General features: G+C 37.3%; 1 protein-coding gene across 2 annotated transcripts in view; it reads right to left on the reverse strand.

Moving 5' to 3' along the window:
- Positions 1–1,524: 1,524 nt before the first annotated feature.
- Positions 1,525–26,331, reverse strand: part of LOC138931197 (dedicator of cytokinesis protein 11) — a 213,172-nt gene continuing 188,365 nt past the window's right edge. For both annotated transcript variants that reach the window (XM_070292122.1, XM_070292121.1), the window contains 8 exons: positions 25,487–25,609; positions 22,615–22,728; positions 21,941–22,087; positions 13,898–14,108; positions 13,334–13,524; positions 12,801–12,901; positions 11,189–11,327; positions 1,525–5,243 (listed from right to left, as the gene is read on the reverse strand). In XM_070292122.1, the coding sequence (XP_070148223.1) occupies positions 5,121–5,243; positions 11,189–11,327; positions 12,801–12,901; positions 13,334–13,524; positions 13,898–14,108; positions 21,941–22,087; positions 22,615–22,728; positions 25,487–25,609 (1,149 nt within the window). In that variant the 3' untranslated portion in view covers positions 1,525–5,120. The remainder of the gene's footprint in view (positions 5,244–11,188; positions 11,328–12,800; positions 12,902–13,333; positions 13,525–13,897; positions 14,109–21,940; positions 22,088–22,614; positions 22,729–25,486; positions 25,610–26,331) is intronic.

Consider the following 26,331-nt stretch of genomic DNA (forward strand, 5'->3'; position numbering starts at 1 on the left):
TAAAACTTAATATAGAGATACAGTAATCAAGACAATGTAGTCCTGGCATAAGGACAGACATATAGATCAATGGAATAGAACTGAGAGCCCAGAATAAAACCATACATTACGGTCAACTGATTTTTGAAGAGAGTGCTAAGACCATTCAATGGGGGAAAGTAAATCTTTTCAACAAATAATACAAAGACAACTGGATATCCACATGCAAAACAATGAATTTGAACCCTTATCTCAAACCATAAATAAAATCCAGTTTGAAATGAATCAAAGACCTAAAAGTAAGAGTTAAAACTAAAACTTGGAGGTGCTGACAGTCCCCATGGCGGCTGCGCCGGAGCCCGGGGACTCTGGGAAGGGGAAGGTAGATTTAGAAGATTATGTGACATTGGAGTAAGGGGATTTATCTTGGTGACTTTAGGATGCTGGTTCCATTGTAGATATAATTATGCAAAGCTAAGAATCCAGGAAAGACTTGCTAGAGAAGGAATTAAAAATAAGATTATATATGAAAGTGCCCATCTTGATCCTGAAAGAAAACAAATCAGTGGTAGCAGCAGCAACTGAGCACAGAAAACAACTCACTTCAGTGTGAACAAAGCTGAGATCAACTACAGAAAACATTTTATGTACCATAAGAAGACTTGCAATTTGTAAATAAAGTATGGGTACGTAGTCAATAAAAAAAATTATTTTTAAACTCAAAGAAAATATAGGTATAAATCTCCATGACCTTGGATTAGGCAATGCCTTCTTAGATACAACATCAAAGCACAAATGACAAGAAAACATAGAGAAATTGGACATAATCAAAATTAAAAACTTTTGTCTCAACAACACCATTACAAAAGTAAAAAGTCAACCCGCAAAAATATATGGAAATCATATAGCTGATAAGAAACTTGCATCTAGAACATATAAAGAACTTTTGCAACTCAATGATCAACAGAGAAACCAGTGTTTAAAAATGGGTAAAGAATCTGAATAGACATATTTCCAAACAAGATATAAAAATGGTCAACAAACACATGAAACAATGCTCAACTTCATTAACCATTTGGGAAATGCAAACAAAAACCCCAATGAGATACCACTTCACACCTACTAGGAAGGTATAATCAAAGAGGCAGATAATAACATGTTGTTGAGAATATGGGGAAATTAGAATGCTTATTTAGTGCTGCTGGGAACTGCAAAGTGGTGCAACTACTGTAGAAAAGAGTCTGGCAGTTCTTCAAAAGTTTAAACATAGTTACCATATGACCCAGTAATTCAGCTCCTAGGTATATGCCCAAGACAAATGAAAACATATCCATAGAAAAACTTGTAGGTTAATGTTCACAACAACATTATCAACAATAGCCAAAAAAGCAAAAATAAACCAAATGTTCATTACCTGATAAACAAAATATGACATATTCATACAAAAGGAGCTATTATCCAGCCTTAAAAAGGAGTGAAATTCTGATACAAGTTACAACATGGATGAACCTGGAAAATATCAAGCTAAATGAAAGAAGCTAGTCATAGAAGGCCATACAGTATGTGATTCCATTTATAAGAAATGTCCAGGATACAAATCTATAGATACAGAAAAGTTGATTACTGATTGTCAGGGGCTGGGGACTGGTTGGTGGGCAATGGGAGTGACAGATAATGAGTATAGGGTTTCCTTTGGAAGTGACGAAAATATTCTAAAATGAATTGTGGTGATGGTCACACAACTGTGAATATACTAAAAACTACTGAATTTGAGTTTTAAATGGGTGCATTGCATGGTGTACAAGTTACAGCTTAATAAAGAGGAAAAGAGAAGACAAGAAAGTATGTTGGAAAAAGTCTTAAGATGCCATACACAGAGGCACAATCTTTGAAGAATTTAGTTGCAACGTCAATCCGGAGTTGGATAAACGTACATATACACTTTTCTTAGAGGAACCATTATGTGGCTAGGGACTAGAAAGAAAGCATTGTCACTGGAACAAGATGAACAAAGCACTCTTACTGGCCACTTCCCAGGACAGGGGAATAGCCCTGTGGTACAGACCCATCCCCACCCCTAATCGTCTTTTACTCTACTCCTCTCCCTGTGTTCTGATAGCTGAAGTAGTGTACTGTTAGTAGAAGACTGAAGGTAGCCCACCATTTTGTGTAAGAGAAGCCTGAAATATGTATCTCATTATTAAGGTTTTCAAGAGTTAGGGAATTCCTAAGATTTCAATACATTGCTCAGGCTCTGCATTATAGATAAACTAGCATTTATAATTAAAGGCTTAGGTCTTTATGATGCTGACCTATTTAGTTATTAATTAACCAGTCAGTCATCTCTAGTTCTACGATATGTTGGTCACGGTTCCAAGGCTGTTGCTATCACTGCTGCTGTTTCATTTTTAAAAAGATACTTACAGTATTTATATATGCAGTCAATTCATATAAATATGGTAACAATAACAATACCATCTATGGACATGATCCCATTGGTGTACTGGTTACTCAGAATATCTGCATGGAATTGCTTACTTTCTCTATGGGTTATCATTCTTGTGATAAGCTAACACTACTAATGGTGACTTTATTCACATTTTACAAGCTGTTCAAAGACTATCAAAACAGTATTTCCAGGGAACCTGGAGTCAAGCTTAATTGCAAAAATAATCAGTATAGCAGAAATGTATTCTTTGATGTGAATTCATCTGTAGAGGCTAAATCACTTCATGAAATCATTAAACTATAGAAACAGTAATACCTAACATATACAGTGTTTCAAGGCATACTTAGCTGGCTTTCTCTAGTCTAACCCACCGTGTTCTCTCTATATACCTTTCTACCCTCAGTTTGGAAGCTGGTGAAAATAATCCCATAAAATTTTGCCATTACCTGGAGAACTCATTGGCCACAGGACACAAAATTACCTTTACCTTTTCCTTTTTTCTCCTTAGCCATCAATAGGTCATGCCCGATCTTTCTACATAGTATCTCTGGCACTTGTCCTTTCTTCTCCATTCTTGTTCACATCTATGGGCTTATGGACTCATAATTAGATTACTACAATAACTATCTAACTGGTTTCCATATGTCCATCTCTCTCAGACTCAAAGGTATCTGGCAGCAATATAAAGGATTACATTCATAAAAATATTTAGTCAAGTAATCTCTCCATTCAAAAATCTTGACTGGTCTCCTCCTGTTCATTGATTAAAGTCAAAATACTATTATCCTGGTATTCAAGGCCTTCCAATATCCAGGTCTAAATTGTCTTTCTAGATTTAGCATTTACTCCCTTGAACAAAACTGGTACAAAATCTTTCTACAACTTTGAGTGTGATGGTCTTCCTGCCTAGATTAGCTTCTCATCTTTGAAAGTCTGTTCAAGGCTTACTTTTCATGAAGTCATCCCTGAACATTAACATTCACAGCAGCTTCTCATTCCTTGAATATGATATGAGTTATGGACAGTGTCATTCATTTGGCAGTCCTCAGAGACACCTTATCTTATTATTGTTAATTCTTATATTATTTAATTTCATGTCTATCTTGCCTCCTCAACTAGACTGCAACTTCCTTGAGGGCAGGGGTCATTTGTTACACTTTTTAAAATGACCCACAGGGCATAGTATATACTGGGGGATAGGATAGGGACTGGTCATTGACAAAAGAGCACTCAAGTTTCCCCAAGACACCTCATTCTCAGAAGGCAGCACTCTCTCTGGGTGACAGGTTTTTTTACATATATGTACTACATATAATAGTTTTAAAGGTGAAATTAACTCTTCACGTGACTTCAAGATATTAAGGAATTACCGACTGCCTCTGGAATTTCTGAATCCCTTATTAAAATACAAAATTAATCTTTTATAGGTAATTTCATGCTCCCCTGAATGCTTAAAAATGACATGTAAAGAAATATGCCCAAGCCAGGTGCATAAGAAGCTCTAAGATTTACTTGATCACAGAGTATTTAAAAAGCCAAAGCTCCATGCAATCCACTTATATTTCAGTGTCTGTTTTCTGGGTTTTTTAAAAATGTCTATAAGATAGGCTAAACTACATATGAAAAATAAATCTAGGACTTAATGTTTACATGAAAGGCAGCCAAAATTTTATGGATAGTTTAAGCTAAAAATGTCCTTCACATCTTGGTTTCTCCTGAATTATTTAGTTAATCTGAGGTTTCTTCATAGTTAGAGATGTAATCCTTAGCCAGCAGCTGCTAAATATGTGGTGGTTATGTATACTGACCCAAGAAATGCTGTGATCATCAAGTTCTATCAAAATCCTTATTAACTTTGTAAACTGAAGAAAATCATCATTACAAAATCCCTACCCTCAGATTCTGCTGCTAAAACTCTGAAGTAACTGCAAATCTCAGACATGTTTGTTTAGCTTTATGGACAGCCTCAGCTGATGAAGCTTTGGCAACAAAGGCTGCTTGCTAGGCAAACCTAAGCCACAGAGGAATCCCTTGCCTAGTATGTTAGAGAGACCACTGACTGGAATACCTAGCATCATTGGATCAAAACTTGAAGGATTGGGAAGCCTGGTATTTCTATATATACCCTTTCTTTGTGAAAATTTCCTTTTCACATAATGCGTATGTTTCCTTTAGCCCAGTCTAGACCACTGGAAGGCAAGGTTTCAAGTTATCTCCTCAGCTGGAAGTATCCATGTTTTGTGAAAATTTTATCAATTTATTCTCCAAGGATTAGTATGATAATGAATTTAGCTTCCTGTCAGGAAAAATGCTAAGTTCAAAGTATTATTTCCTTTACTTCTAATTACAAAGAAGTTTTACCTTTTATTGTGTTCCATTATACAATTTTACACAGTACCATTAATATTTTAAGCGACAGTTAAGCAAATCGAATGAAAGTTTTTGAGCTCTACTTCTCAGTATATAGATTTACCTAAAAAAGTACAAACTAAGCACAGTGGTGCAATTTTCCAGGCACTTTCAAGTTGCTTAAATATTTACAAATATGTAAGCACCCTGTATGAAAGCATGAAAGTTTTGGTGTCAGGAGGAAACACTCCGTGTATAACAAATCTTTAAATTTTTAACATTTGCACAGCTCCAAATATTCCTGAGAAGTTCAGTCTTGTTGTCACTTGACATCTGCATGTCCTCATATTTCAGCAGTGTATCTTGGGGAACCATAACTTCGATCACTCGATGTACCACTAATTGCACAAAATACATGTAATGTGTTGCTCATCCAGGGAGAATGCATCGGGTCTTCTTGTATTATCTAAAATGAAAGAAATGGCATGTTTATCACGAACCAAAATAGTCATGGCCAAAAAAAGTATGTGTATATGAAATCACAGGCATATTCCAATTTATCACTGACACTTAGCTATTTAAAATGATATAAAGCAGAAAGAGCAAAAAAAAACATTACCGACTCAAATCTTCAAAGCTGTATTACAAAGGCAGCATATCAAAAGAGCAGAAAAGATCTGGTTACTCATTAAGAAAAATGAAAGGTTGTAAAATGCAAAATTCAACAGAAACTTAGAGGTAACACAGTCTTTAAAAAAATTTTTTAACAGATGGTCATAACAAGAGCCTAAACAATGAACTTCTTGATATGAGTTTATAGATCATCTTCTAAGAATGGTTCTAAAGTTCACTGGGGGGCTTTTCAAATATCCTGATACCCATGCCCTTTCCCTGGAGAATTTGTAAATAATTTTAAGTGAAGAGAAAATAAGTCAAATTTTCAAATGTATACCATAATTATGTAAATTAATTGATGTAAAAGATTTTTCTTGGAAATGAAGAACTTCATAAATATATACATATAATCATATTCAGTTCAGTTCAGTTACTCAGTCGTGTCTGACTCTGTGCGACCCCATGAATCACAGCACACCAGGCCTCCCTGTCCATCACCAACTCCCAGAGTTCACTCAAACTCATGTCCATTGAGTCCGTGATGCCATCCAGCCATCTCATCCTCGGTCGTCCCCTTTTCCTCCTGCCCCCAATCCCTCCCAGCATCAGAGTCTTTTCCAATGGGTCAACTCTTTGCGTGAGGTGGCCAAAGTATTGGAGTTTCAGCTTTAGCATCAGTCCTTCCAATGAACATCCAGGACTGATCTCCTTTAGCATGGACTGGCTGGATCTCCTTGCAGTCCAAGGGACTCTCAAGAGTCTTCTCCAACACCACAGTTCAAAAGCATCAATTCTTCGGAGCTCAGCTTTCTTCACAGTCCAACTCACATCCATACATGATCACTGGAAAAACCATAGCCTTGACTAGACGGACCTTTGTTGGCAAAGTAATATCTCTGCTTTTCAATATACTATCTAGGTTGGTCATAACTTTCCTTCCAAGGAGTAAGTATCTCTTAATTTAGTATAGATGTTTTAAAAATTATCCATTTTGTGTGATCAAAATCAACTGATATCTCATGCATGGATTAGATAGAAGAAAAACATACATATCACATCCAACCTCTTTACTGTACAGTCCCAAGTTAGGTTTCAAGCTTTCAATACTAGGTTCTCAAGTTAGCTTTGAAACTTCAGTATTAAGCCTGCAAATTGGCTTCTGGTGGCAGAAATGGGTCATATCATTTGTGCTGCTGCAAATCATGTCTTATATAAAATCCGTAATAGAAAAATTTCCTCTTATAAGAGAAAGAACTTCATATTTTGGTATAGTGTAACAGATAACACTGAAAAGGGCCAAGGAATATCAAGGCCATATCTTTTTGTCAAGTCATCATTTATGGAGCTAAACAGATAACTCACATTTCAGTACACAGCTATATTTTATCTTATTTTGTATTATATTTTCCTTTGGGAAATAATATATCTCAAAGTGTATGACTAAAAAAAAAAAGCTCTCTTTTATATGGAAATATTGGAAATACTGATTTACAAAAATTCACTAAAAAGTCAACATTTTCCCAAACCAAGGTACACCTAAATAGGTACATCATGACAATACAGATTTCATAAATATAAACCAATAGAAAGTAAGACTTTTCTTGGTTACCTATCAATATATAATATATAATATAGAAGAATTTAAAATATAGGAGAATATATAATATCAAGGGTCTAAAATTTGGTCTCTAGAACTAAATATAGTAGCCATGGTTTATAGAAATTAAATGAGAAAGACAGGTGGGAAATATGACAGCAGATTCATAAAACCCAAATTTCAGGGTGTTAAAAAAGAGACAAGGGACTCCCCTTGTGGTCCAGAAGATGGGACTCCACGCTCCCAGTGCAGGGAGCCTGGGTTCAGTCTTTGCTCTGGGAGCTGGATCCCACATGCCACAGCTAAGACATGGTGCAGCCAAATAAATTTTAAAAAGAGAGAGAGACAGAGACAAGAGGCCCAAAATGGAGTCACTTGTGCTAAACCTACATCACCTGAGAATTAATATCAACCTAACTGCAGTTTCAGTCTTTTCCAGGCAGGTAATCTTTTTTTTTTTTTTTTAGTTTAAATTTATTTATTTTAATTGGAGGTGAATTACTTTATAATATTGTATTGGCTTTGCCATACATCAACATGAATCTGCCATGGGTGTACATGTGTTCCCCATCCTGAACTCCCCTTCCATCTCCCTCCCTATACCATCCCTCTGGGTCATCCCAGTGCACCAGCCCCAAGCATCTTGTATCCTGCATCGAACCTGGACTGGCGATCTTAACTAGTCAAAAAAGTACATGCATTACATTCAAGTTTGAAATTTCCTGGTCAGCACTAATGAGGTACTTCACTGGACAGACACTTGCTGTGCCCCAAAGGAAGGTGACCTTGCCTGAAACAATCAGGTCTCTTTTAGAATAACTTCCTTGACCTGACTCCTTCTACCTGTAAAAGGCTTCCATTTTCTATGGCTCTTCAAAGCTTCTTTCTTTCTGCCAGATGGGATGCTGCTAGACTCATGAATCACTGAATATAGCCAACATCTTTAAAACTGACTCAGCTGACTCTGAATAAAAAGCAGAGACATTACTTTGCGGACAAAGGTCCATCTAGTAAAAGCTATGGTTTTTCCAGTAGTCATGTACAGATGTGAGAGTTGGACCATAAAGAAGGCTGAATGCCGAAGAATGGATTCTTTCAAACTGTGGTGTTGGAGAAGACTCTTGAGAGTCCCTTGGACTGCAAGCAGATCAAATCAGTTAATTATAAAGGAAATCACCCCTGAATATTCATTGGAAAGACTGATTCTGAAGCTGAAGCTCCAATACTTTGGCCACTTGATGTGAAGACCTGACTAACTGGAAAATACTGATGCTGGGAAAGACTGAAGGTAGGAGGAGAAAGGGACAACAGAGGATAAGACGGTTGGGTGTAATCACCAAATCAATGGATCTGAGTTTGAGCAAACTCTGGGAGGTGTTGAAGGACAGGGAAGCCTGCTGCATTGCAGTCCATGGGGTTGCAAAGAGTCAGACATGACTGAGTAACTGAACATCAGTTCAATTTTGTTTTTTAGCAAGGAAACAAGAACTGTAGAGAATGACTGCTCTAAATATCATGATCATCATAATAGCAGTAAATTGAATAATTTGCTTTCAATTTGAATAATTTAGAATTCAAGGCTAGGTGATACAGTTGCATGCAAATTCGCTAACTGTAATATACCAGTGAAGTTGATCAGTCATGTCAGACTCTTTGCAATCCCATGGACTGTAGCCTACCGGGCTCCTCTATCTATGGAATTTTCCAGGCAAGAGTACTGGAGTGCATTGCCATTTCCTTCTCCAGGGGATCTTCCTGACCCTGGGATCGAAGCCAGGTCTCCCACACTGCAGGCAGATGCTTTACCATCTGAGCCACCAGGGAAGCCCCTATAACTGTAATACATATTGGCTTAAAATGCTATAATTGTTTTATATTTTTGTAAAGAAGGAGTTCTGCTGTTTTTTCCTATGGACAATGGAGAACAGAACACCGTAAACTGGACAGTTTCTAGGAACAAATTAGGTAGCCTATTTGATTAAAGTATTCCCCAGATGGCTCAGACGGTACAGAATTCACCTACAATGCAGGAGACCTGAGTTTGATCCCTGGGTTCAGAAGACCCCCTGGAGAAGGAAATGGCAACCCACTCCAGTATTCTTGCCTGGAGAATTCCACAGACAAAAGAGCCTGGTGAACTACAGTCCATGGGGTCACAAAGGGTCAGACATGACTGAATGACTAACACTTCAACATACCCCATAAGAGTGAGGGTGAAGAGAGGCATGTCCCCACTGTACTCAGGGGCTGAACCTGAGCTACAGACAATAAAGGAAGCGGAATGATTCCCTGCCTGCCTAGTCCTGATCACCGGACTGCTTTGGCAAGGAGACAAAAAAGGACCTCGGAAAACTGAGCAGCAAAGGTATGCCTTGGGACGGTTTACACTCACGCCTAAGTGGGCTAACAGAAGTCAAGATGACAAAAAGAGGAAACAGATCACGGAGTCCAGACTCCTCAGGCCGGCGAGAGTCCCTGTCACGAGAACAGGAGAGGAGACTGGGATGACTCACTCACTGAAAGATGGGATGATGAGAGTCTAGCTGCCTGGCTTCTCCATGCTGAGAAGATGACCATGGTCAGAGAATGGGACTCCTGGTCACGCAGTGCAACTTTGGACTAACTGTAATAGATTTCCCATAGTCCTTTCTAACAGAAAGCATACAAGATACCATAAGAGAGATAGCTAGCTCTTCTAGCTAGAGGAGAGATACTCAATTAGCTCCTATAGCAGAGAGAGTCAACTAGCTCTTGCTTTCCCTGAAATCTCTCTTCTGCCCCTCCCCACCATTACACTGCAGTCCTTTGGCACTAATCACAGTCAGTCCATTTGTAAGTACACCCTCCATGTGACGGTCTCACCCAGGGGAGTGTCTTCAGGCAAGCAGTGAAATGTTCACACCAAGACAGAGGAGGTTCTCCTTTCTGGAACCAGCAATAAGAATGTGTTCTCTAAACGGTTGCAGTGATCCTTGTTTCTTTTAAGGGGTCTGAATTTGAAAGTCTGAAGAGTTTCTGAAGCAAATATTGATCTTATTGGCCGTTTTCCTTCTTAAGGAAAGCAAAGAGACATTATGTAAGCTCAATAGGGCTCAGGCACTGAGGGACGAGACCATCAGGCCATGGCTTTTACATTTGTGGTGAAGATGTTCAAATAGTTGCGTGACAATCCATGTATACAGTGGTTGTAAACACAGATTTCAGGAGCCTAATATAGGAATGACATTTACCAGGATAATTCAGGAGTACTCTGGTTTTAAGGTAAGTAGATCTATAAAAGTCTTAACTACTTAATTATGACATAATTTGGCTGTCAGTGGTGAGCAGATCTTTGCTTCAATGTTTCAGATTTTGTTTTACTAAGTTAGCTATAATTGACATTAACAGTCAAATACTAAAATGCTGGGTGTTATAAAAAGAGTTTTGCAGGCTATATGGATATTAAGACAATTCCTGAATTTTGGAACTCACTCAGGATCTCACCTAAACGATACTACAGTTGTCCCTAGGTATCCTCAGGGGATTAGTTCCAGGACCACTGCCCCCCTTCTCCCATGGTTATTAAACTGAGGATGCTCAAGTCCCTTATATAAAATTACACAGTATTTGAATATAACTCATGCATATCCTCCCCTGTACTTTAAAATCACCTCTGGATTATTTATAATAGTTAATACAATGTAAATGCTATATAAATAGCTGCCTATGTACAGGAAATTCAAGTTTTGCTTTTTCAGAACTTTCTGGAAATTTTTCTTCAAATATTTTTGATCTGCAGTTGGTTGAATCCAACGATGTGGAAGCTGCAAATATGGAAAGCCAACTGTATCCAGTTTCCTACATCTAAGACAGGAATATTCATTTAGGGATCTAGCACTTCTATAGGATCCTTCTTGAAAGACCTTAGCCATGCTCACAGTAGATTAATTTACACTTGCACAACTATTCACTTCTAATGGCACTGTGGCACAAAGAACAAAACAGTTCAACATCTGAAACAACTGTTAAAGCAATTGTCAGTGATTGCTTCAAATCTGATTTGTATTATATCATTTATATGGGTAAAGAATATAAGAACAAATTTTAAAATAACAGACTAAGTAATTTCAAGGTAATACTATTTCAAACTAATAGGTTTGCTAAGTAACACTTTAGGGACCCCAGATCATGTTTTCATTTTCAATCACCCTAATACTTGCCTGTTCATGAATAATGTCAGACAATTCTTTCACCATGTCTCTGAAATTTGACTTGAGCCCTTCATGGTATTCAATCTGATCCTCTTTAATTAACCGCTCATTTAGTTCCAGTGCAATGCTGCATGCTTGGATGAACTTCCTATAGATGAAGATCAAAGATAAAGTTTTTGTTATTTATTACTCAAAAGTCTCACTGACAATTTAATATTTACTTTAACCACGGCTTGCCTAAAAGGAAGATTAGAATCCTATATTTTCTCACTGTGTTTTTGCTAATGCCATCTCCTAAGTCTGAAATATCTTTCCTTTTCTATCTTTGTCTTCTGGTTTCTTACCTCCTTCAAAGCCTGGCTTGAAATATATACCCTCTGGGAAGGCTGCCTGCTCAGTCACTTGATATGATATCAGCTATGCTTGCACTTACATTAACTAACATCTATAGATAATGTCAGTTATTAAAAAATAATTTATTTGGGGCTATGTACCCAGTACAGTGCTGGGTGCTTATAGGCATGAAGTATCTGCCCTGGGCTGGTAAGAGTGGTGACAGAGAGGTTATGACTTACCATAAAAACTTTTTTATCATTATTTCATACGTTTATGTTTCATGTCCATAATTAGAGTGCAAATCTTAGGGGACAAAGTACCTCACTGACCATTTGTGTTGTATCCCTGTCACAGCAAAGAGTAGAACCTTTTTGTACATGCCAGGCATTAATAAACATTGAATGAATGAGTACTAAGTAAGTAAGTAAGTGTTAGTCGCTCAGTCATGCCTGACTCTTTGTGACCCTGTGGACTACAGCCCACCAGGCTTCTCTGTCCATGAGATTTTGCAGGCAAGGATACTGGAGTGGGTTGCCATTTCCTTCTCCAGGGGATCTTCACAACCCAGGGATCGAACCCAGGTCTCCTGCACTACAGGCAGATTCTTTACCGACTGAGCTACAAGGGAATGAATAGTGGTTACTCTGTAACCTGAAACAGCTGATAACACAGAGATAGGAAAAGTAAATGAAATAAGTCAGGAGCAAATGAGTGGAAATTATCTTTCTACTCAGTCTGTTTAAATTATCTCTCTCTCTTATTCTGAATCTAAGTTCTTTTATATAAGAAACAGATTTTTTCTACTGCATAACCATTCAGACATGCCTTGGCTTAGAGGGATGCTCAGTCCAGAGAAGATTATCGTATGCCCTAGAAGAGCAGAATCCACGTGGAACTAAGGATACAGGATAGAAGCAAACCTATCCAACCCTTCCTAGCCTGAATGGTCTGGAAAAGCTGTGACATGAGGTCAACCAGGCAAAGGAGGAAATCATGTAACGAATGTAGGCTTCTGTTTGTGTCACAATATCCAGAGCAATGAAGTGGTTGCCATATTTAACGCCTTGGGTCACTAGGAGATTGTTTCAGTTCTGCAGCAAGAAAGAAATCACACATTTCCTCACTACCTAAAATACCATTAGAAGGTAACTTAAACGTTATAAAAGGGAACCGATCATTTTTTTTTAGAGGGACATTATTTGGTGAATATTTTTATTTCACTTAAGACGACAATGGAGTGAAAAAAAAAATTAGAGGTCTGATCTGAAAACTACAAAGCACTTACCTAAACATGTCTTTCAACTCATTTACTTTTTTGGGCGGATACTTGCTAGCTTGACTGTCATTTAAGAAAGCCCTTGCGTATGCTAACGGACCTGCATTTACCTAAATTACAAAAGGAGAAAAATGAGAGTTGTTAGGATGTAATTAAAAAGTAATTTTTTCATTTCTCTTTTTAAAAAGAATACAATATACAAAAATCCATACCTGAGAAATACATTTACTATTCTTACTACAAATTTATTGAAAAAGATTAACTAAAGCAAATCATCTGCCAAAATTATACTCTTAACAAGTTACATAACAATTTCTCCTATCTAAATATAGGGTTTGGCTATAGTCAGAGGGATTTATGTTAAAGCTCTCTGACATAACACAAAATTTACAGAAACTGAACATAATGTCTTTATTAAATTAATAAATAATGTGGAGGTTTTTGCACCCAGTCAGAATATAAGACAATTACAATTAGTGCTTGTCCCTTATGAAAGCAAGAGGAACAAGAAACGTTTAATACATGGTTAGCAACCAACATACCTGCACTGAAACACAGCCCTGCAATTTAAGTTGGAGCTGAATCATGTCCACGTCAGCAGAAGAGCAAAGCTTTTGCAGCTCTGCAGTTTTATCTTTTATTTCATCAGTGGCAACATCAATTGGCTTTAAATGAATCTGCTGTTCATAGTGTATAGCGATCCTCTTCTTCACATATGGAAATGAGTTTGAAGCTATTAAAGATTAAGATTGACAAATGAGTTTTTAAGACAGCAAATCAAATAACCAAATTAAAACAAAAATCTACTGTGCTTAATTCTCCCCATATTTTCTCTGGAAAAATCCCTTAGAGACCAAATAGCTGCCTTATTACTTCAGGACTGAAGGAGAAATTCTCTCTGAGACGACTCAGACTAAGCATGAATTACCTAATTACATATGGGAAAGGAATGGTTTATAACATAGCATGTTTGCGTAAATGAGTGACTGAACAGCAGGACAATAAACGATTAAAATTTCAATTACATTTTCCTGCTGACCAGCTGCTGCTTGTATGTATCAAAAAAGATCATGTCAAACAAAGAAGTTAAGCCAAGTCCTACTTACTCGTCAAGATTGTACGGCGTTTGCACTGTTCCTCTACACAGCCTTGCTTTTTGCCTGACAATGTATAAGGAGCCTCAAAAACAAATCTGTTGATATTATGGTTTCTTTCAAACTCAGTTTTTCTTTCTGTGAGTTCTTTATCATCAAAGTAGGGCTTCACATAAGTGACTTGGATATGAGCATATTTGGGATCAAGCTCTTTGACATTTACCTGGAAAGTAAGAATGTTTTGTTTTTATTCAACAGAAGGGAAAACGGGGAACAGGTAAGCTACTAACACCTCTGAGATCAACTGAGGAACAGTCATTGAATACACTGTGAGATGAATATACACTTGGAAGAGGTCTTTGCTCTTTCTTCAAGGATTATTTCCTTCTGATTATTAAGAAGTTACAGAAGCCTATTTGGAGATTATAGAAATGTAGACAGAAAAAACTGCAATGCTACCACTCAGCAATGACCATCATTTACATTCTCATATATTTCCTTGTAATCTTTTTTTCTATGCATATATATTTATTTACAAACTGGAGATCATGCTGAGCATTGCTTTATCATTTGATTTTTTAAAAAAAATTTACTTAGTCTTATTTGCTTTTATGTTATATTCAACTTCTCTTTTAATTTTTATTTATTTTTTAATATAAATTTATTTATTTTAATTGGAGCCTAATTACTTTACAATATTGTATTGGTTTTGCCATACATTGACTTGAATGCACCACGGTTGTACATGTGTTCCCCATATACTAAAATGGCTAACTGCACATTTGAATTCCACCTCAAAAAATACCTATTACAGAGAGGATTCTCAGAAGATGGCAGAGCACCAGACATCTACGTTCTTATAGAGACAATAGTTACACCATCATTACCTATCTAATGGTACAATTTTGGAACTGTGGAGTCTGTTGAAGACTTGCAACTTCCAGGGGAAGACTTGGACAGAAAACTGCTTTAATATTGATTTTGTTCAATTTTAACTCCGGGCACAATGGCAGCAACCCATATCTCATCCCTCAAGTACTACGGCAGACAGCTGTGTGCATATTCCTAGAACAGCTTGTAGGAGCCAGGATGAACAAAGACCCCGTCTTCCAAATATTGTGAATCTGTGCTATGACTGCTGATTGCTGCTTCTGATCACAGGGAGACAGTCAAAGAGGCTGTGGCCATTTTTATACCACCTCATCCTTTGTTGCAATGGCATCCCCCTCTGCCTAAAGTGACTTTCAGGGGATTAAACAGACCAGCACCTTTCCTCTCTCCTTCATTTTCCTCTCCATCCCTCTTAGGAGCCAGACATCTAATACTAGGCCATTCAAAGGCAACTGCATAAATGAGGGTGACTAGAAAGTCACTGTGCATGCTCAGGGGAAGGCACAGGCTCAGAAAAGACTTGAGAAGACCCCAAATTTACACCTCAGGCTGATTCTTGGGACAGACACAGCTTATATCATTTAAAAACAAAAATAAAACCCAAGAAACTCTTGGACAGGGACAGAATCTGATTTCCAGAGAGATCACAATATTAAATACAAATGTCCAGTATCCAACAACAACAAAAAAACCTGCAAGGCATACAAAGAAATAGGAAAGTATGGCCCTTTCAAAAAAGAAAAATAAACCAATAGAAACTATCACTGAAACAAAAAGTGATAGCAGATCTCCTAGAAAAAGAAATTAAAACAATAGTATTCATGATCAAAGAATTGAAGTTGTGGAAAAAGTCAATAAAACTATGCATCAACAAAATGTCAATATCAATAAATAGCTAGAAAATCTAAAAGGAAACCAAAAAACTTATTTTTTCAGAGCTGAAAAATACAATAACTGAAATGAAGTCATCAGAGGGATTTAAAGGTAAATTGCGGCAGGTGTAAGAAATAGTCAGCCAACTTGAAGAACGAACACAAAGGAAAAAAACTGAAGAGGGACAGAGGCTACGGAACCTGAGGAACATTATCCAGCAGGTGAACATACACACTATGGGAGTTCTTGAAGAAGAAAAGTGAGAGAAAGGGGCAGGGAGACTATCTGAAGAAATAATGGGTGAAACTCAAATCTGATGAAAGACACAAAGCTCAACAAACTCCAAGCAGGGTAACTTTAAGAGACCCAAGGTGAGACACATTAAAATCAAATGTCAAAAGCCAAAGCCAAAGAGAGAATTTTGAAACAATCAAGAGATAATTAGCATGTCACATAAAAGGGATCCTGACTAAGATTGTCAGATTTCCCATCAGAAACTTAGGAGGCCAGAAGGCAGTGGGCTGCTATATTCAAAGTGCTAAAAAAAAATATATTAATCAAGAATCCTGTATCTGACAAAACTAGTAGAGGTGATGGAATTCCAGCTGAGCTATTTCAAATCCTGAAAGATGATGCTGTGAAAGTGCTGCACTCAATGTTAGCAAATTTGGAAAACTCAGCAGTAGCCATGGGACTGGAAAAGGTCAGTTTTCATTCCAATCCCAAAGAAAGGCAGTGCCAAAGAATGCTCAAACTACAGCACAGTTGCACTCATCTCACATGCTACTAAAGTAATGCTTAAAATTCTCCACGCCAGGCTTCAGCAATACGGGAATCGTGAACTTCCAGACGTTCAAGCTGGTTTTAGAAAAGGTAGAGGAACCAGAGATCAAATTGCCAACATCCGCTGGATCATTGAAAAAGCAAGAGAGTTGCAGAAAAACATCTATTTCTGCTTAACTGACTATGCCAAAGCCTTTGACTGTGTGGATCACAATAAACTGTGGAAAATTCTGAAAGAGATAGGAATACCAGAGCACCTGACCTACCTCCTGAGAAGTCTATATGCAGGTTAGGAAGCAACAGCTAGAACTGGACATGGAACAACAGACTGGTTATAAATAGGAAAAGGAGTACATCAAGGCTGTATATTGTCACCCTGCTTATTTAACTTATATGCAGAGTACATCATGAGAAATGCTGGGCTGGAGGAAGCACAAGCTGGAATCAAGACTGGCAGAAGTATCAAGAACCTCAGGTATGCAGATAACACCACCTTTATGGGAGGAAGTGAAGAAGAACTAAAGAGCCTCTTGATGAAAGTGAAATAGGAGAGTGAACAAGTTGGCTTAAAGCTCACATTCAGAAAACTAAGATCACGGCATCTGTTCCCATCACTTCATGGCAAATAGATGGGGAAACAGTGGAAACAGTGGCTGACTTTATTTTTCTGGGGCTCCAAAATCACTGCAGATGGTGATTGCAGCCATGAAATTAAAAGATGCTTACTCCTTAGAAGGAAAGTTATGACCAACCTAGACACCATATTAAAAAGCAGAGATATTGCCAACAAAGGTCCATCCAGTCAGCGCTATGGTTTTTCCAGTAGTTGTGTATGGATGTGAGAGTTGGACTATAAAGAAGGCTGAGCACCGAAGAATTGATGCTTTTGAACTGTGGTGTTGGAGAAGACTGTTTTTGTTTTTGTTTTTTTTTTTTTGAGAAGACTCTTGAGAGTCCTTTGGACTGCAAGGAGATCCAATCAGTCCATGCTAAAGGAGATCACACCTGGGTGTTCATTGGAAGGACTGATGTTGAAGCTGAAATTCCAGTACCCTGGCTACCTGATGCGAAGAGCTGACTCATTGGAAAAGACCCTGATACTGGGAAAGATTGAGGGCAGGAGGAGAAGGGGACGACCGAGGATGAGATGGTTGGATGGCATAACCAACTCAACTGATATGAGTTTGGGTGAACTACGGGAGTTGGTGATGGACATGGAGGCTTGGCGTGCTACGGTTCATGGGGTTGCAAAGAGTTGGACATGACTGAGTGACTGAACTGAACTGAACTGATATCTGGCAAAACTGTCCTTAAAAGTGAGGAAAAATTAAGACATTCCAAGATAAAGAAAGCTGAAGGAGTTTGTCGCCACTAGACCTGCCCAATATGAAATGCCACAGGGAGTCCTGCTGGTCACAGTGAAAGAACACCAGACAGTAATTCAAACCTGTATGAAGGTTTCAGTAAAGATAAATACATGGGTAATTATAAAATCTAGTATAAACATAAAAATAGTAACACAATTCATTTTTATTTCTCCATGATGTAAAAGATTAACCCATTATAAAATTATTAGCATAGGGGACTTTCCTGGTGGTCCAGTGGTTAAGAATCCTTCATCCAGTGCATGGGAAAATACACTGCATTAACAGAATGAAGGAAAAAAAAAACACACGATCATCTCAATCAATGTAGAAAACACATTTAACAAAATTCAACACCCTTTCAAAATGAAAACACTCAACAAGTTAGGAATAGAAAGAAATGACTACAATCCTATCAAGGGCCACTGTGAAAAACCCATAGCAAACACTGTATTCAATGCTGTGACAAGGGATAGAAACTTTCTTAGTAGCTTTTAAAACTTTGCCAAAAAGCCTATATTCAAAAATTCCTTATTTTTTCCCATTAAATATCTTGATTTCTCCAGAGGAACCTCAGGAAATAGTTGAAGGTAATTATCTAAATAAGAAAAAACATAGAAGAGAAATAAAAAGAGGTCAAGACTGATTTTAACGTTATAAAAATAAACAAGTGGTGCTGGGAAAACTGGTCAACCACTTGTAAAAGAATGAAACTAGATCACTTTCTAACACCGCACACAAAAATAAACTCAAAATGGATTAAAGATCTAAATGTAAGATCAGAAACTATAAAACTCCTAGAGGAGAACATAGGCAAAACACTCTCAGACATAAATCACAGCAGGATCCTCTATGATCCACCTCCCAGAATTCTGGAAATAAAAGCAAAAATAAACAAATGGGATCTAATTAAAATTAAAAGCTTCTGCACAACAAAGGAAACTATAAGCAAGGTGAAAAGACAGCCTTCTGAATGGGAGAAAATAATAGCAAATGAAGCAACTGACAAACAACTAATCTCAAAAATATACAAGCAACTTCTGCAGCTCAATTCCAGAAAAATAAACGACCCAATCAAAAAATGGGCCAAAGAACTAAATAGACATTTCTCCAAAGAAGACATACGGATGGCTAACAAACACATGAAAAGATGCTCAACATCACTCATTATTAGAGAAATGCAAATCAAAACCACAATGAGGTACCACTTCACACCAGTCAGAATGGCTTCGATCCAAAAATCTGCAAGCAATAAATGCTGGAGAGGGTGTGGAGAAAAGGGAACCCTCCTACACTGTTGGTGGGAATGCAAACTAGTACAGCCACTATGGAGAACAGTGTGGAGATTCCTTAAAAAATTGCAAGTAGAACTGCCTTATGACCCAGCAATCCCACTGCTGGGCATACACACCGAGGAAACCAGAATTGAAAGAGACACATGTACCCCAATGTTCATCGCAGCACTGTTTATAACAGCCAGGACATGGAAACAACCTAGATGTCCATCAGCAGATGAATGGATAAGAAAGCTGTGGTACATATACACAATGGAGTATTACTCAGCCGTTAAAAAGAATTCATTTGAATCAGTTCTGATGAGATGGATGAAACTGGAGCCGATTATACAGAGTGAAGTAAGCCAGAAAGAAAAACACCAATACAGTATACTAACACATATATATGGAATTTAGGAAGATGGCAATGACGACCCTGTATGCAAGACAGGGAAAGAGACACAGATGTGTATAACGGACTTTTGGACTCAGAGGGAGAGGGAGAGGGTGGGATGATTTGGGAGAATGACATTCTAACATGTATACTATCATGTGAATTGAATCGCCAGTCTATGTCTGACGTAGGATGCAGCATGCTTGGGGCTGGTGCATGGGGATGACCCAGAGAGATGTTATGGGGAGGGAGGTGGGAGGGGGGTTCATGTTTGGGAAAGCATGTAAGAATTAAAGATTTTAAAATTTAAAAAATAAAAAACTAAAAAAAAAAAGAAAAAAAAAAAACTAAGTACATGGTAAAACATTCAAAAAGTACACTTGAAAAGTAAAAAATGTTTTTTTTCTCCATAAGACTCTAGACTCTCTCCTTTGAGATTCCATGGTTAACACTCTGTATCATTCCATCTATGGCCGATTCATATTGATGTATGGCAATAACCATCACAATACTGTCAAGTAATTACCCTCCAATTAAAATAAATAAATTTATATAAAAAAGAATATATTTTGATTGGTTTACATCCAAACTTATAAATATTTTAAGTAGTTTAGTTATATCCTTTATGAAGGCAGTACCATGTCTTTAACCGTATGAACATTAGATTGTTTTGAGATTTGTGCTATACAAACTTAAGAGCAATAAACATCTTAAACATACATCTTTATGTGTGTACATCTACAAGATAAAATCTTAAACGTGAAATTATTGGGTCCAGGAAATGTACATTTAAAATACTGGAAAATATTGCCCATGGTTCTTTAAACTGTGTCCTTAGGCAGATTTTATTCTTTGGCAAGTAAAAGAGTGTTTTAACTTTTTAACTTCACACACTAAGAAAGAAGAAGGATTTTAAAAGTAGCAACTGCTTCTTTTCTCCCTTGCCTATGAAGAGTGACTGAAATATTGTGTTTACAAAGAGGGTCAGGAGTCCAGCTGCCTGATGGTGGTTTCTCATTAGTGCCTGTTGGCCAGGTTTTCAGAGGCAGCGTAATGTAGAAAACTGCATGTTTTTCTGCAAGCCTGGCTTTCTAATAACTTTCCATTTATACTATCAGTAGTGTGGTAGCAAGCCTAAAACTTGCTGGCTACAAAAGAGAAATTTCTCTATGGTCTTAATTCAATAAAACAACACAGAAGATGGAAACTGATAAGAAGCAGAGCGGTTTTGCCAAATATTCATGAATTCTGGGCCTGTCAGTATACCTACTTTTAAACGTTCAAGGCATATGTTCAAGGTAAAATCATCTCCATAAGATGTAGCTAAATTTACAAAGTGAAGAGATCATTTTCATGGTAGAAAATGAAGTGTCTTTACCATCGCCAAGGGCTTTTCACTCTGGCAATGCTGGAAGTGTTTTGCAGAGCACCATGCACACCACAGTCACTCGGTACGTATTTCTGGGGCCGGCAGATCTTGCACTGTATTAAAGGTCTTTCCTACCTTAAAAATCAGCTCTCATCCTGAACATGCCCATGGTGACTAAGGACAATCAGTCATTCCCATTGTGCTCTTCCGCAATTCTGTCTATCTGGAACTATGCGTTTCTAAGAAACAGCCTCTCTTGCTGGAACCTTTCTCATCCTTGCCTTGGCAGGGTCTAGTGGGATGGATCATCTTTAGATCAAGGCATCTCTCCTAAACCTACATCACTGCAAATATAACTACTGAACTAAGGCTATCTTAAGAGTGAAAGGTGTGTCATAAGTTTTTTTTTTTAATCTCATTTATTTATTTTTATTTTTGGCTGTACTTTATCATCCTTGCTGTGGCTTGTGGACTTTCTCAGGTTGCAATGAGCAGTGAGTACTCTCTAGTTGTAGTGTATGGGATTCAGAGCGCCAGTGCGGTAGCTGTGGTGCACAGGTTTAGTTTCCCCACAGGAAGTGGAATCCTCGTGGACCAGGGATCGAACCTGTGTCTCCTGCATTGGCAGGCAGACTTTTACCCACTGGACCACTAGGGATGTACCACCTAAGATTATTTTAATCATACAGTATGAAATTGACAATAGCAGTAACAATAATGGCTAACATTTATTGAGCATGCTAGATTCTATGTTGTTATTGAAGGCTTTTATATGTATCAAGAACTCAATCATTTTCCATACATTAACTAATTTAATCCCAACAACAACTCTATGAGGAAAGCACTATTATTAACTTCATTTTACTAACAAGAATGATGAGGCACAGCGAGGTTAAGCAAATTTGACATGGTCGCACAGTTAGCAAGTGGCAGAGAATGGAGATCTGAATGCTTCTCTCTGATTCCAAAGCCCCTGTCCTTTCTTTTAGGATCTGGAAAGACTATTTCCCATGCCTTTCCTCCACCAGCTAAAAAAGGAAAAAGTCAGAAGCAATGTGCCACATCTGGAACTAAGAAATAATGATTTCAAAATGCAGGGCATGTTACCTTGTCTGAATCCTGAATTATTTTGACATTCTCTGTACCAAATTTTTCACCATAAAGTTTAACAAGTCTCAGGGAAATCTCTGAGAGGCCGGTGAGCTTTGGCTCTTTATAGATGTACTCCTTTCCATCCTCTTCTTCAAAAAAAGACTATTATAAAGTTAAACATACAATAATTTATAAGTATTATGAGCAAATATAGCATTTACAGAACATCCACTAAGTAATCAGCAATAATGTATTGGAAATAGATTTTAAACAATGGTACGAAAAGCCACATGCATATATTGTAACTGAAATAAATGACAACGTTCAAACTCAGTCATATGAGCATATCACTGGCCTGAAGGTTTTTACACTCGATTTTTCATCACTTGCACACATACCTGATTTATATTTGAAAACTTTCAGTACTGGGTATTAAAGAAACATTTAAGAAGCTTGACTGAAATTGAAACTGAAGGAAACATTCAAATCTTATATGCTGTGCTCTGCCCTCGTGGACTAAATATGGAAACCAAAGTGAACATTACATGAGAAAAGTGTCACACCTCCTGTTGGGACAGGTGCTTTACCCAGACAGAATCCTAGAACCAGTAGCTGCTGCTATGGTAACCTAATAATTCAAGGTGAATGTTTAAAAAGGGAAACAACTTGATGAACTACAGTATACTTACTTGGCCATAAAAGGCAACTCGGAAGAAAGTGCCCAAAAGTCTTTTCTTTGTGTGCATAACCTCCAAAATTTTTGTGTAAGCTCCATGAAGAGTTCTATAAACTTGAGTAAGTTTCTGAAAATATGAGAATTAACAAATTAGCTTTATCTTTTGGTTAGTTATGAAATGTCTACAATAAATGCATAAGGGGAAAAAAACAACACCATTTCCTTTTCAAAATGGTTTTGGTGGGGTCATTCGTATTCCCTTCTCCCATGGTCACAGAAAAAATGCCTCAACAAGTTTAGGTGAGAGGGTAGAGCTTAAAATGGTCAAATAACACTGTAATTCTAAATTATCATGCTTCATGTCATTCATATCTCAATGGTAGCATATACATTAAAAGTACTGTGTTATTGACTACTTTTTCCCTTATGTCTGAATTATTGTGACTGAAAAAGAAGCAAAATGCTTTGCTTGAGCCCTAAGGTGGAAAGATGGGAATAAACAATCATGCAAACACTTTAGGAGAGGAAAGTAAAATGCAGACACAAAAATAACAGCAAAAGCCTGAGTGGGGAATGCTTTTATAACAAGCTCACAGACACTTCCAAAACATATATTCTTCTACACACTCAGAAAAAGGGAATGTACTATGCAAAGAACATTATCTCAAATGTGAAAAGACACCATACAGAACAGGAGAAAATATTTGCAAATTACATATCTGATGTTTTCTTATCCAAAAAAATATAAGGAACTCTCATAGTTCAACAACACAATGACAAACAACCCAATTTAAAAGTGAGCATTAGGACTTGAATAGACATCTCTCCAGAGACTATATGAAAACGGCCAACAAAGACATGAAAAGCTGTTCAAAATCGTGAGTCATTAAGGAAATAGAAAGCAAAACCACAATGTGACACCATTTCACATTCACTAGGATGCCACATTCACTAGGTTCTAAGAAGAAGCCCCAAACACAAGTGCCAATCAGAGGTGCTGGTGGGAAGGTAAAAGGGACAACAATTAGGTGGTTTCTCAAAAGTTAACAGAATTACTCTGTGACTCACCAATTCCCCTCTTAGGTATTTATCCAAGATAAACAAAAACATGCCCACACAGAAACTTACTCATAACTGTTTACAACAGCTGTTTGTAACAGCCAAAATGTGGAAACAACCCAAACATACAAACAAATTTTGGTGTAGCCATACCATGGAATATCATTCAGCCATGAAAAAGGAATGAAGTTCTGACATAGGTTACAACTTGAAAGAACCTCTAAATATTATGCTAAGTAAAAGAAGCCAGACACAAAAGGTCACATCTTGCATTCATCTTTTCTATGACACGTCCAGAACAGGCAAATCCATAGACGGAAAGCAGATTAGTGGTCACCAGTGGGGTGAGGGAGGGGGTGAAGAGTGATTCCTTGAAGGAGACGGAGATTTTCCTGGGATGATAAAAATGTTTTGAAACTAGAGAGAGGTGGTTGGAGCATAGTATTAAGACTGCGCTAAATGCTACTGAACTGCAAACTAGAAAACGGTTCATTGTAGCTGGTGAATTTCATTTCAATGCTAAAAGGGCAGACCGGAAGCAGATGTTCTTTTTTTCACATTCTTTCCATACTATTTTCTGCAGTTGAAGTCAATTTTAGGGAAGTGTTCCTCCCTTTATGGCTGCTGTGGCTGACACTATTCAGCCCATCCCATAAAGAACACTGAAGAATTACTTCATCCCGTGCAGGATGCTTCAGAATCTATTCAGACCCTTGCCTCTCTACAAGGAAATAGGAGTAGCTCCCCAATAGAAGATATTGTTTCCTTTAATGTGTAAGGAAGATAAATTTTTCTTTTTTCCCTATTAGTCAAGTGAGTAGCAAAATGTTCTCTGGGTTTCTAATAACCTGGTCTTCAACTTAAGAGAGAGAGTAGGTACTTTGGCAGTTTTACAAAGGTTCTTAGGAGGCAATGCTTTGACAGAAAGAGCAATGCCAATTCTTGTCTTGTCTCATAGGCTATCCTTTGTCATCTATATAACATAGATTTAATTACTTAACTCTCACCTTTTAATATAATCACTTGAGCTGTACTATGATTTTTCAGGCATGTCCCCATATACAGCAAAAGCCGGACAAAGAGTAGGAAGACCCAGAACCCAGGAAGAAAAAGTGATTTTGATAAGAGCCAATTTGTAGAAGAGATTAGAACACTACACAGATGACATTAAATGTATGTTTTCACTCTGGGACCCTTCAACAATGAAAGACTACTTGCTACATATATTTAAGGATAGACTGCTTTGCTTTTAAAAATGGCTTGAGTCCTAAATCACTGCTTTCCAGCATAGTAGGGGTAGAAAATTATGATATAGACTCAGATTCTTGAATATAAAAAATCCTGTTGAGTGCTGTTGGCAACAGCTATACTACTGTTCTTTAGTAATTCCCCTTGATCAAAGATTTATGTGGCAGACAAAACTGGAAAAGCTCCTCATAAAAGGAGTAACTTATTATCTCCACTACTGTCATCTGCTGGCACCTTTAGTCTCACCATCAAATTGAAAAAAAGTGATTCACACCTATATCTCTTCCCTGACCACGTGGAAATCCAGTAACTTTTTTGTGTGTGTGTGAGGGACAACATGGACTTTTCTCTGCCATGAGTGGAAAAGGGAAGATTGCTAGATAAAACTGCTGTGAGAAAAACTGGCATAATGTTAATTTTAAATATTTTAAACAATGCATCCCTAATTTCATTTGAAAAATTTAAATGAATATAAGGTAGGACTGGAATTTTAGGACTTTTTAGAATTTTTTAAGGATAGTAATTTAAGATCAAAATAAAATATATAGGTGAATGGTGCAAACATATCAGTTACTTACCTCAAACTCTCGACGTTTCTCATAAATTGGAATGATCAACTTGGAAATTTCAGAAATTACTTCATAACGCTCTGCTTTCCATAAGCCATCCACACATTGTTCTAGCAATTCCAGCAAAACTTCCTGCATTGAGAAAAAATGCAATCAAAAATTAGAGATACTTGAGCTCTGTGCAAATATAGACTGAACTATTTCAAATGAATAAAAAACGGAATGTACTAAATTTAAGGAAATGAACAGGAGTACAGTTGTGTAACTATATATTCTAAATGACATGCTTGAAACACTAGAAACTGAAACCACATTCTTAAAAGTATGAAATTAATATTGACAATAGAAAACTACTACTTTGTTTAGCATGTAATAAAGATGTTAACCAAACTTACATAAGGTAACATGTTCAGAAGTACTTTTAAAAGGGGATATGGTTTTCGAAACTGAGGATATTTAAATGTCTAACAGGGTAAATGCCACTAAGCCTATAAAGGTCCATGATTTTTGTTTTCCACTAAAATTATGTTTACACACAGTTAATAGAGTCTTAAGGTAATTTCACAATTTTCAAGCTGCTGCATTAGTGACATCGGGGTTTATTAAAATGATATGATTTTGGTCAACAATGCTTCCTTCCTAACTGTTGGTTCTAAAACCAGTGAGAATGATAGTATAATACCTCACAATAGAGATCTCTGACTCTGCCATAATAACAGCTTCTATAAAACAACCATCATCTCATGTTCTCAACAATGAAAAGATGATGCCAATTATTCATGCTTTCCATATGTCTTAACAGTTTGTTTCTATCTTAAAGAGATGAATTTCAGTCCTATAAAATGGACTGCTAC

The sequence above is a fragment of the Ovis canadensis genome, chromosome X (assembly GCF_042477335.2).
Source record: "Ovis canadensis isolate MfBH-ARS-UI-01 breed Bighorn chromosome X, ARS-UI_OviCan_v2, whole genome shotgun sequence".
In the NCBI taxonomy this organism is placed as follows: domain Eukaryota; kingdom Metazoa; phylum Chordata; class Mammalia; order Artiodactyla; family Bovidae; genus Ovis; species Ovis canadensis.